The sequence below is a fragment of the Eulemur rufifrons genome, chromosome 29 (genome assembly GCF_041146395.1).
Source record: "Eulemur rufifrons isolate Redbay chromosome 29, OSU_ERuf_1, whole genome shotgun sequence".
Classification (NCBI taxonomy): domain Eukaryota; kingdom Metazoa; phylum Chordata; class Mammalia; order Primates; family Lemuridae; genus Eulemur; species Eulemur rufifrons.
In genome coordinates this window covers 36,500,272-36,512,940 of record NC_091011.1, presented here as the reverse complement: position 1 = coordinate 36,512,940, position 12,669 = coordinate 36,500,272, and the positions used below count along the sequence as shown (strand labels likewise).

General features: G+C 33.4%; 1 protein-coding gene across 7 annotated transcripts in view; it reads right to left on the bottom strand.

Annotated features, from left to right (window-relative positions):
- The window catches only part of DGKB (diacylglycerol kinase beta), a 569,068-nt gene that overhangs the window by 492,504 nt on the left and 63,895 nt on the right, over positions 1-12,669 (bottom strand). For 4 of the 7 annotated variants that reach the window (XM_069461465.1, XM_069461460.1, XM_069461461.1 and 1 more), the window contains exons 2-3: positions 7,516-7,592; positions 3,825-3,845 (exon numbers count right to left, since the gene is read on the bottom strand). In XM_069461465.1, the coding sequence (XP_069317566.1) occupies positions 3,825-3,845; positions 7,516-7,592 (98 nt within the window). The remainder of the gene's footprint in view (positions 1-3,824; positions 3,846-7,515; positions 7,593-12,669) is intronic. The other 3 variants (XM_069461462.1, XM_069461464.1, XM_069461467.1) reach the window with 1 other exon arrangement.

The following is a 12,669-nucleotide window of genomic DNA, read 5'->3' as shown; positions in this document are numbered from 1 at the left end:
TTTTAGTGCTTAGAAATTCTGAGTGGAAGCATTTTGTCTGCAATTTGTAAAATAGATTTCCTACATTGTCACTCTTGTTGAGCAAAGATCATCTTGACCATTTCTGTATCTCCTACAGGACCAAACCCAATATCTAGCATTTATTACACAGACGACAAGTACATTTGGGATGAAATCCAATGGTTTCTTTCTGTTCCAAAAACTTTTCTGTCTTTCTGTATGTTTATATTTCATTAGTGGATGTTTTTACTTCAACCTCCTTCTCAAAGCCTCCACTTTTTCCTTTAAATCATTATAGTCAGTGAGCTGCTCCACTAACCTTAATGAAAAGATGCTGTTAGAAATTTTATTAAAATGTTAGCTGCATATAATGGAAATACTAATGAAATGTTACAATTTTAGGAACTGTATTAAGTATATTATGTATATGCTATCATTTAATCTTCACAGTAACCCAATACGTAGATACTATTATTATTCCTACTTAGAGACAAAGAAACTGAGGCTCATAAAAGTTCATTAAATTGTCCAACATCAAAAGCTCCTAATTAGCACTAAAGACCTCAATATTTCTAATGTGAATGTCCATTATGTTAGTCAAAGTATAATTTTATAGACAGATTCTCCAATGTTAACATATGGTACAATATAATTTGCCACTGGTTTATCAGCGTTACATGCATTGACTAGTGCATCAATAGATCTGCCCATTACAGAAAAAGGAATATGCACAATATAAGGTATAAAAATAAAAAGTAATAGTATGACTATTCACTTGCCCAATTTGAATTGCCCACTTGCCCATTCTGAATTGACTATAACTCTTTTTGTACTCAGTGACATTCAAAGTGTAATCTATTACTTTTGGCCATATATCTGAAAATATTATTTATGATTTCCTTTGCCTACAAACAAAACTTAAAATTCTTAGACAGTCTAAGTTTTTCCACCAAAATATCTATATTTATTTTCCTCTAATATCTTTCCATGTTCTTCTGCTCAAAAAAAGCTACTCCTGATAATGAAAACACACAAACAAAAACAAAAGACAAACACTAAAAATAAAATTTAGATGTGGCAGGGGAATTTTGGCTTTACTACTCCTTGGGAAAATGTAAAAAGACTACCTGAAAAATATAGCATTATTTTTTTCTCTAATCTGGTTTTAAATCTTATATAAATTGTTTAATAAATGTCATTAAAAAAATAAGGACAAATAATCTACATGGGAATATTTACCAGTTTTTAAAGTTAGCTGTGATTATTAAGCTAAGGAGAGTGAGTTTATTTTCCAATTATATTTATACTTGTTTTTAAAACTCATTTGTAAAGAAAGCAATTGGATGCAATTGGTATAACTGTATGTTATAATTGTAGGTAGGTCTGATAAGAAGAGAAACACGACTGAGATTGTATTGATAATAACAAGAAAGAGAAGCAGAAATGTTGGTTAACGTGTTACTTCTGTTCCTCGCTAACTAATTTTCCTGGCCCCCCATAGTTGTGGGAGGTGAAACAAATGCAACAGACACAGTAATTCTGCCAGGACAGCACTCAGGAATGTGGCCAGGCTTGGCAGGAAAGCCAATAACATGTCATGTCCCCTACTCCCACCCCATGGTGGAAGGACATTATTTTTGAGTTAAAAAAGACATCAGAGCTATATTTACTTACTTTAAAATTAGAAAGAGAGGTCCTGAGAAAATTAAGGGTAGAGAATTAGTTGGGGCTGTATGTCTGATATTCTCACTTTGTCCTTTGGGACATGCTCCAGAACTTTTGTGTAAAATCACATTGGTGGCTGAAGGGTGACCACAATCATTGTCTCTAAACATTAATGGAATGCCTACTAAGTGCTAGACACAAAACTAATTATTTTACATATACTTTAGAATTTAACCCTTTTAACAACCCAATAAAGCTGATACACTCTTTATTTTATAGGTGAACAAACTGAGGCTAGAAAACTTGCCCAAGGCCTGCTAACATGTGGTAGTTGTAGGATTGGAACTCAGTTCAGTCAGACTCCTAAGACCACATTTTCTCTATTATAGTTTCCTTATGCTTTCTTTAATGGGAAGAGTTGAATTTGGCTCTGGAAGGATAATTATAGCTTACAGTAAAAGAGTGTTTATATCATTATTAATAATTATATCAGTGTCATTATCTTTGTTAAAGACAATTTAAATATTACATTAGGCAGAAGCACTATAAAAAGTAGGTTCTGATTCCCCAGATTTCTTATTAAGGGGTAAAAGCAACTCCCTGTCTGAATGTAAAGGATACACACATTAACAGAAGCTACGTATGGTACAGAGAACCAAATGCAAAGATAAAGGAAGCCACCAGGGAGCTATGAAAGCATACTTCAGCCTTAGGCCAAGGATCATCTATTGACAGAAAACATGTACAGAGAAAATCCTATATTCGGAGAACACTGATAGACAAAAAACCTACATGGAGCAATAATACATGCATGCTCGCATTTTTTTCCCTTTGATTATCCGCAGTTTGGCTTTCCTATTCTGTAACTGAAATCACTTGCCTACTAAACAACTGCACATGGAACAAAGACAGGGCAAGGAAAGGGAAGGAAAAAACCCATTTCACTGACCATAAAAAAAGCTAAAGCTAATTTTGACACAAGTTTTCAGACAGCCTCTAGTGGAGACCCAGGTTATGCAGAAAGGTGTGTTTGTTGACCAAGTGTGCTCAACAGATACTATTCAATGGCCAAGACCTGAAAATGTAGACACTCAAAAAAACAACTATTTACTCGGAGGGGTTGCCTCCTAAGTACCATAAAACCCATGCAGTCTGTATTTGGGGAAGCAAAAAGTTTCCACAAAGGTCAAAGATGAAAACAAGGAAAGGCCATCATCTGAAATGGGGCCTAATAAATGTCATCACTGTCAATGAATCACCATTTTAGCAGTGCCCCATCCAGAAGATTGTAGAATGTGGGACCTGTATCTACGTCCGCCAAAATCATTCTGATGTAATCAGTTGTCCTTTACATGTTGGGAATGATATTAGTGTTTTTGTCATTGAATGATGAAAAAAAAAAAATTGAGAATAAGAAGCAGCTAGTTTGTATACAGTATTGCCCAAGGGAAACAATATTGTGATTTTAGACAATGCATGCATTTTAGTAAGAAATATTCCTAACGTGCTGAAGATGATTAATATAGGTACTCTACTGTGATATAAAATATCCATTTAGAACATCCCAAACAAGCTGTAATTCTATGCATTCAACTGAACTATTGAACTAAAACTTTGTTTACAAAATGGACTTTAGCAGGAGAGAGTGGTTGAAGCAACAGATTGGTTACTCTTCTTCCCAAGAGGACAAAATCAGCAACTTTTCAGTTATGTTTCTCCCACATATTCTAACATACCATAGACAAACTAAAACAAAACAAAAAAGGCCTTATCATTGCACTTTAAATATACTTTTTAAATTCCCCATTGTAAATAAATTAAGACTTTTATTAGATTATTACAGCATAGGCTTATATGTCTTAGAGAAATGAGAAAAATAAATACCAAGGTCTACAAAACTGTAGTCTACAATTGTGACCCTTTTTGATTCTATTAAGGTACCAGCTCCTCCATTTGAGACTTTGACTAATTTGAAAAAATTTTGTCCCATCTGGCCTCAATTATAACTTTATAAGTATTATAGGCACCTTTGCAATACTAGAAATATACGAATCTTATTGGTATAGAAGTATAGCTCAATGATATGGATGAGAAATTCATAGTTAATATCAGAATAAAGAAAGAAAAGACAGGTTTTAATAGAAAAGAAAATGTCTTACTTGGTTAAGAATGTCTTGTTTCTGTGCATGCAAGGAAAGAAAGAATACATGTGTTAATGTAAGATAATTTATACTCATTATCTCATATCTCTGATAATTTAACAAAAAGTCCAAGTTTACAGACTGATTTTAAAACATAGCCTAGATCCATAGGTCTCAAAATGTGGTTCCAAAACAGTGGCATCAGCATAAACCAGGAAATTAATAGAAATGCCAATTATTGAGCCCCACCCCAGAAGCACTGGATCAGAAACTAAGGGGTAGGGGGAGGCAGGCAGCAATGTATGTTTTAACATGCCGCCCAGATGACTCTGATGCACAATAAAATTTGAGAACCAATGACTAGATCAATCTTTGAATATGCAAACAATTCTAATTGACATGAGATAAATATAATGAATAACACATGCAGTATGATTAAAATTTTACAGAGAAGATTAATGAAAATATACCAGTGTGTATAAAGATAGATTATGAATACTTATTCCTTACTCCTAAGGTTTTCCTTCTATTGGCATAACATAACTAGTCTTTCTCTATGCCCTTAAAGATTATATTTTCTATACATTTCTATACTTTCTTCCCATTTCTTAGATGTCAATGAAACAATTTGGAATTGAATTTGAAATCCAAGACCAAAAAAAAAAAAAAAAGGCATGCAATAACAGACTGGTTCTCATACGACCAAATTCCACTGCCCTCAGAAGATTATTTATATGATCTAACTAGGTTTCACTGTTTACTCTCTCACTAAGACTGGATCTCTACTACAGACTAGCAGTAATCATACTCTGAGCATTATACAATTCATATAAGATTGGTGGAAACTGACAAGACTCTCTTACCTTGTCAGGCATGAGTCAGTAATAATTACGTGTACTGGGATATGCTACACTTATTACACAAGCAATGTCACCCAGCCTTTTCTTCACCTTCTTCCTACCTACCAGGCATCTTCCTCTCATCCAATGGTCTGGTCAATTAAGTGAAGAGCAAAGGCCTTGGCCTTAAACTGGGATACTAGAAAATTAGGTTTTAATTGTGGTTACTGTCATGAACTACCTGGTTAATCTTGGAAAAGTCATTTTACTTTTTTTAAAATGAGTTACTGCATTTGAAACCTCTGTAATTTTATTAATTTGGGAATTTCAAGTCCTTTTCAATATTTTGATTCCTACAGAATCTTTAAGGCTATTGTTTAGATTCCCCTTACTCATTTCTTTAAAGAATGATTATCAAATTTTCCTTAAAAGACAGGAATTAAAAATAAATGATTCATCCATATAATACACTCACTATTTCCTCTCCTTTAAAATAGAATTAAACAGGTCACATTTCCTGTTTTATACACAGACCTGTTAAAATTCAGTAATTCAAGTGAATTATAAGCAAAATAATGCATCTACCATTTCCACAGCTTTACTCTGTATGGGGACAAGAAATTTAAGGGATATTCTTTCTTGGCAAATACCTTTTTTATGAATGATACAAGCTATCTTCATTTTATAAAACTAAAGAACAAATATTAATCACTTTTCTAATTTTTCTTGTATAATTGAGCATTATTAAGTAGTCACCCAACTTTAGGGTCAAATTGACCAGAGAATAGACAGCAATAACTTTACAAGTGAATTGGCAGTAGGAATTATTTCATATGGTCATATATTGAGGTCATATATTGAAGAAGATTTCAAGACCTTAAAGATTTCATCGTCATCATTGGATATTCTTAGTTATTTCCTATTGGCTTTTATAAAGTACATATTACTTATTAAAAAGGTTGTATAAACTTTAAAATTTTCTCTTGAAAGAAAATTTCCTATCAATATTAAAATCAGAGAGCAGTTTCACTCTTAATTTAGAATTGCTCGAGTCATAATGAGATCTAGCTTTTTGTTTTTCAACTATCCATTATTTTAATAATGCATTTCAACATCAGATCTGTGAATTTATAGAGTTAATATATTATTGAAAAGGTTAACTTTGTATGTGTGTCTAATAATAAATCTAGCAATTACCTTAATAAATCCAGTGTACAGTGACTGATAATCTTCATGAAATATATAATATCAGTAAGACTAAGTCTCAGGAGTCCTTTAAGTAAAAAAATTCACTGAAGCAAAAAGGCTGCTTTGCAAATAAGATCACTTTCTAACTGAATTTATAGCCAGCAACTATCTTTAGGGAGAAAAAAACAGGTTTCGTTTCTGTGTAGATTAGATAAGTATGTGTATTCTTAAATTTTTTTGTGAATGTAAAAATGACATTTTTGAGTCTCACAACAATTCAGTGGAGTTGTCATTTTTACTTTTCTCACTCTGCTTTCTTAGACTTTAAGATTTTCAAGTTTTACAAGTTTATCTGCCAACTTTTTTCTCTCACTCTATAGCTCTTAAGAAAATAAAATGTGAGGGAAGGTAGCTCAGACATTTTGTTTTTTTCTGATACAGGAAAATGAGAGTGGCTTTAAATTGTCCTTATTTTCTCTGTCATTTACAGGCAATAAATATCAATTTTATTTAAAAAAAAACAAATCTTAGGTTAAAGAGTTTTAAAAGTTACAGCAATATATCAGAATGTAGAGAGAATAAGAAATATGACATGATAGCTAATGATGAGAAATACTAAGGAAATTAAAACAATATGAATGTTTTGAGGTTGGAGTTTAGAGATTAGGCTGTAATAACTAATATAAAGTTCTATAAATCCCAAAAAAGTACAATATCGAAAGATAACCAAGTAGTACGTTCTTGTAAACATGCAAAAACAAAACAACAGTTACTAAAACAAATCACATTTTATTCACCAACAAATCTATCTAGATGACACATCCAGTCAAAAGGGTTTTTTACAAAGAGGCCCAAATACAACCCCATATAACCCAAATATCACTTGGTGAAGCTACAAATGAACTAAAGACAATGATGACCAAACATTTAAAATACAACGTCTCTCAACTACTGTTAGATGGAAGGTTATGGTGTTCAAAAGCAATTGATAAGACATGCAAGGTTTTCATAAGGAAGGAATTCCAGGAAATCTTAAGCTTACTGGAAATAGGTTAAACACAAGATAGGGAAAAGAAATTCCTTTCTTTTTGTACAAACTAGCTCCTTAAGATGATAGACCAGTTAAACCCAGCACAAAATCTTTCTTGGGTCAAGGAAATAACTCCCTGAAAGGAGTAACCCCTTGCTGCACACCACTGTCCATTTTGGGTTAAAATTTGTAGGTCAGAGACTGAGAAACAGGCATAATCTCTTTCCCTTTTATCTAATAGTGTCTCTTGACTTTTAGGAAAATAAACTAATACTATATTTAAATTATCTATATTCTTTCAAGCATACAATACAGAAGTTATTTTCATTAGCAAAATGTTTTGCATGAAATATGGGGCACAACATTTAATATGTCTTCCAGAATAGCATTTCATTATGAACTTCATTCTGTTTATTTTATGATATGTGGTAAATGGTTTACAGTATATGAGGTATATTTATATGTATAAGTATATATGTGTGCATATAGATACACACATGTATATATACATATATACACATATGTATACACATATACATATGTATATGTGTGTATCTATATGCACACATATACATATTTCCAAGAACTCATTAAGTAATACGCCCCTCCAAGCATATATATGAAACTAATATAAAGAAAAAAGAAGTTTTACCCCTTCAGGATTATACTTTGCAAGCACACCATTACCATGGAATTCTTCAAGAACATCCTTTAACTTCTTTGTAGAATCTATTAAGAAAAAGAAAAAAAACAGAAAACGCACAAATTATTTATATATTCTTAACATGGTGTATCGCTCAGTCCAGAAACGATTTCTTAAAATGGAAATAATCACCAAGAGAAATTAAATTTAAAAATCAACATGTAAAATGTCTTTTACCATTTTTGAAAGGCTACTGAATTGCAAAAAAAAATACAAAGAAACAAAAGGATCATAAAAAAGTATATTTTACTCAAGTGTATTGCCCAAGACTAGGGCAATTGCATATATATTATATGAATTCATGAATAAATAAATAAATAGATAGTATGTTTTCTTCCTTTATTTCATAAAATAACATCTAAATGGATGAAACAAGCTTATTTAAAAATAAAAGAGCAGTCTTTTGTCAAATCTTACAATTAACATACCACATTTTTTTGTATATCACTGCATTAAATGATAACACTACTGGATAAATAAGAGAAATAAAATGTGTAGCTAAGTCTCAATGATGAATTTATTCAGAGGCAAGCTATAAATTTCAGTATTTTGCAGGTATTATCAGGAAGAATTTTCTAACTATACATAATGCTAAATTAAGTCTCATTCTCTTTCCATTATGTAACAAAGCTTAAATGTTACCAAAAGTATTTAAATTATTTTCTTCAAAAGTACTCTAATTTGTAGGTGTTTCATCATATCAGCTGGTGACAAGAAATTCTGAGTTAATATGGTAAATATATCAAAAGAACTAACATGAATATTATTGCAATTAAAATTAAAATATATATAATATAAATATGTACATTTGGTATACTAAAATAATGCTCTCATCCTTACAAAAATATAATTTTTTGATCAAACAATCTCAGAATTAAAGGGAATTTATTTAAGTTAAAGGAAAACAACTAAAAGACAAAGGTAAGTCATCTACAAATCAATCAAGTTTGAATAATAATGAACAGATAATCTTGAAATTAAAGTACAAGACATAAGTAAATTTTCAGCAGTCCTTTATGGAACACAGCATGGGAAACTGTTTCCTAGCATGTGAATACAGTTCTTTCTGGCCTTTCTCAGGACTTAGTGCTATCATAAAATATTTTCCAGTTCTAAGAAAACTAATTTACAAATGAGCTCTTTTAACATCCTGTTAGAAAACTCACTCTCAGATGCCCACTGAATACATCTTGCCTATATTTTGTGAATTGCATTAAATATTTTCACTTGAAATGTACAATTTCCTTTCTTTATGTTGTAAATTCTGTGGATTTGTGTGTGTGAGATAGTGTTTTTTAATTGAGATAAAGTTCACATCACATAAAATTCAACACCTTAACCATTTCAAATTGTACAAATTCAGCAGTTTTTATTATACTCACAATGTCATGCAACCATCACCACTATCTAATTCTAGAACTTTGTCATCACCCTGAAAAGAAGCCCTAACCCATTAAACAGTCACTCCCCATTTTCTCTCCCCTCTTACCCCTGGCTACCATTAATCTATTTTCTGTGTCTATGGCTTTGCCTATTCTGAACATTTTATGTAAATGGAATCATATAATATGTTGTCCTTGTGTCTGGCTTCTTCCACTTAGCAGGGTGTTTTCAAGGTTTATCCACACAGTAGCATGCATCAGTACCTCATTCCTTTTTATAGCTGAGTAATATCCCATTGTACGGATATATTTCGGTTTTAAAAATCTATCAGCTAATGAACATCTGAGCTGTTTCCAGGTTTTGACCATAATGAATAATACTGCTATGAACATTCAAGTGTACAATTAACATATGTTTCAATTCCCTTGGCTACATACCTAAGTAGAATTGCAGGGTCATACAGTAACTCTATGTTTAATGATTCAAGGAACTGCCAAATTAATTTTCACAGCAGCTGTCCCATTTTATATTCCCACAAGCAATGTGTCATACAAAGGTTCCGATTTCTCCTCGTCCTTCCCAACATTTGTTATTTTCTAACTTTTTTTTATTATAGCTATCCTAGTGGATGTGAAGTGTTCTGATTTGCATCTGATTAGCCATTTGCTAATGACTAATGATGCTGACTATTCTTTCATGTGTGTGTTGGCCATTTGTATAGTCCTTGGAGAAATGTTTATCTGAGTTCTTTGACCTTTTTTTAATTGGACTGTTTGTCTTTTTGTTGTTGAAACTCTCTGGGGTCGGGCTGTGTGTGTGTGTGTGTGTGTGTGTGTGTGTGCGCGCGCGCGTGTTTACTGGATGCCTATACAGCTTCCGATGCAATTCCTTTTTGGTATGTATTAATACTTTGCTAGCATTTTCCATACTGTGATCGGAGTTTTTGCTATGTCATGTCCCTTGCTGGACTGTAGGTGACCCTAGGGCAGAAAATGCATATTTTCATTTTTGCATACCTTTCATCTTTATTACAAAGCTGAAACAAGAGTTTTGCAATAAATATTGGGATTAAATTAATCAGAGCTATTTCTAAATTACAAGAAATTACAGTAATTACTTTGACATGTACCTTATCAGAAACTTACACTGCAGGGACCAAATTGTATATTAAAAATAGACATAAACCTGGTCCCTTATTCCCAAGTCCTTCGTCATGGTTGATAAGACACTATTCTAAGTTAGAATAAACCCTTACTTCTTCTTGTTTATAAATGTAGATGCAAGCCCTTCTGCGCATACTCACAGAGACATACACATATGCAGATGCATACATTCTGGAATATCATATCCCAAGAGACTATGTTTATTTTAAACATAGCTTAGCCCAATGATAAAATGGAAGGGGAGGTAATTTTTGGTTTCCTATATTTAGGTTACCCGCACAACTTTAGAGACACTGCCTGAAGAAGGCCTTTTCATTTCATTTTTCCATAAAAGTAAAAAACACATTCAATAATCATTCATAAATGCTCCAGAGAGGGCAAAACTTCTTAAAATTATTCCTGTTGTATTTTACTGGTTAACTGGTCAAGTTTATATCAAAATGATCTTCATAGAGAGACCATGAGCTAAATTAAAAGCGCACACACACACACACACACACACACACACACGACTGCCCTTTCCATGAACTGAGACTCAATAATGATTTTGGTCTCAGACGATCTAAAAAGCTCTAGCTCATATTCAGGTGAATCATCATCATCAATTTCACCTGCTCCATTTCCAATTCTCAAGTTTTAGTTCTAATATCTTAACATCTGAAGTTTAACTATGACCTGATCCCCACTTTGTAATCTAGTTTGGAAACGAGCATTATCTTGTTCTATTCCCGCCTCAATAATTCTTCTTTGGCCTAGTCTCTCTAAGACTGATCAGCTGATCTTCTACAGTTGGGGATTTTGACATGGAACACCAGAGGGTTCCAGATATCCATGACCATTCCATAGAATTCCCTTACATGAACTGTCTACATATCTGCTTGTGTCCCCAAATTGCACTAGGTTGTGAAATTCCTACTGCTATGTTCCACCTACTTTCATAAATTACATTTATCTTACTTTGTAATTTAGGTGTTTTTGCAATTTTCTTCCTACGACCTATCACCACAAGTATTTCTGTCTTTCAGATTGTGTCAATTCTTGATCATGTTCTGTCCAAAACAACACTGGGCTCATGGAGAGGAGAAAAGATCTGAAACTGGGTCTGACCTTCCCTCTAGGACAAAACACCAAGACAGTAATACCTTGATGAATAGACAATAGATAAGACATACTCTCAGTTATATTTCAGCTAATACTGGAACTTCAAGCAAGAGAGCACAGTGACAGATACTGGGCTGAGCAATGCTGAGAAATCCAGGCAGGCAGCCAGACAGGAGAGCTAGGAGATCAGTCCACAGTTAATATGTATCCATAATGGGACAGGGGTCTATTAACCAAGAAGATTGGCAAGCGAAGTGCTGCTCAGCCAGGTTCAAACAGCAGGTTTATTCTTGGGATAAGGGATCCAGACAGATGCTTAGCATAAAACACTGGGTCTCCTCGAAAGACTTGGGGCAATTCTGAAATACGGGACTGATTTCAGAGGTACCTATACTTGGCTTGGCAAACAGGGCAGGAAATTTAGAGAATAACAGTGGATATAAATTGCCACCCTTTGATGAGTACATCCATCTTCCCAGGAAGTAATTAAATACTGTATCAATAACCACTGCTGAGACAATGGGGTCACTTGGGGTTGTCTTTTCCATTACTACTAGAATCACCTAAAAACTGAGCAGGTCCTTAGCAAGAACATGAGAGTTGTTTTTCTCACCAAACTCCTTTGTTATTGCTGGGAAAGAACACAGGAAATGAATATGGGAGCTGATGAGTAGATTTTCTCTTATGGCTCATCTCTCTAGCACCTGCTCAGTACCTGAGTCGTGTTCCAGGGGCCCCCTAAAGTGCACACGCCCTGAGAATCCTCTCATTTGGGCTGAGTCATGTACTAAACAAGGCCTTGAGAATTAAACTAGCTACGCTTCTGAAATCAACATTAAATTATTATTTACTTTTTATTAATCCACTCATGTATTGATGGGCACTTGGGATTGGTCAGGTGGGGGGGGAGGGATTGGTATATTCACACCTAATGGTTGCAGTGTGCACCGTCTGGGGGATGGACATGCTTGAAGCTCTGACTTGGGTGGGACAAAGGCAATATACATAACCTAAACATCTGTACCCCCATAATATGCTGAAATTAAAAAAAAGAAAAAAATTATTATTTACTATTTTTACAGCGTTCAGAATTTTACATGATTTTCAAGGGAAATTAAATTTCCTTTATGTTATTCTAAAATAAAAATAAATAATTAGTAAGTTCATTTTGGCAATGTTGAGAAAATAGCTAATGGGTCCTAAAAAGTGCTGTGTGAATAATGAAACACTTTAGTTTATTTGCATATCTGTTATATCTTGAATGAGTTGCCTGTGTGATTTCACTGCTCTTTGCTTCTTTATTCCAAAAAACTCAACACGTACTTGTCAGATTAATCTCGAAGGCCCTGTGAAGTAATGGAGAGATTTCAAGCCAGATAGATTTAAATTTGAATCTTGGCTCCAGAATTCTTGGCACAATGTCCCTGGACATATTTGTAACCTCTCTGTGGCTTAG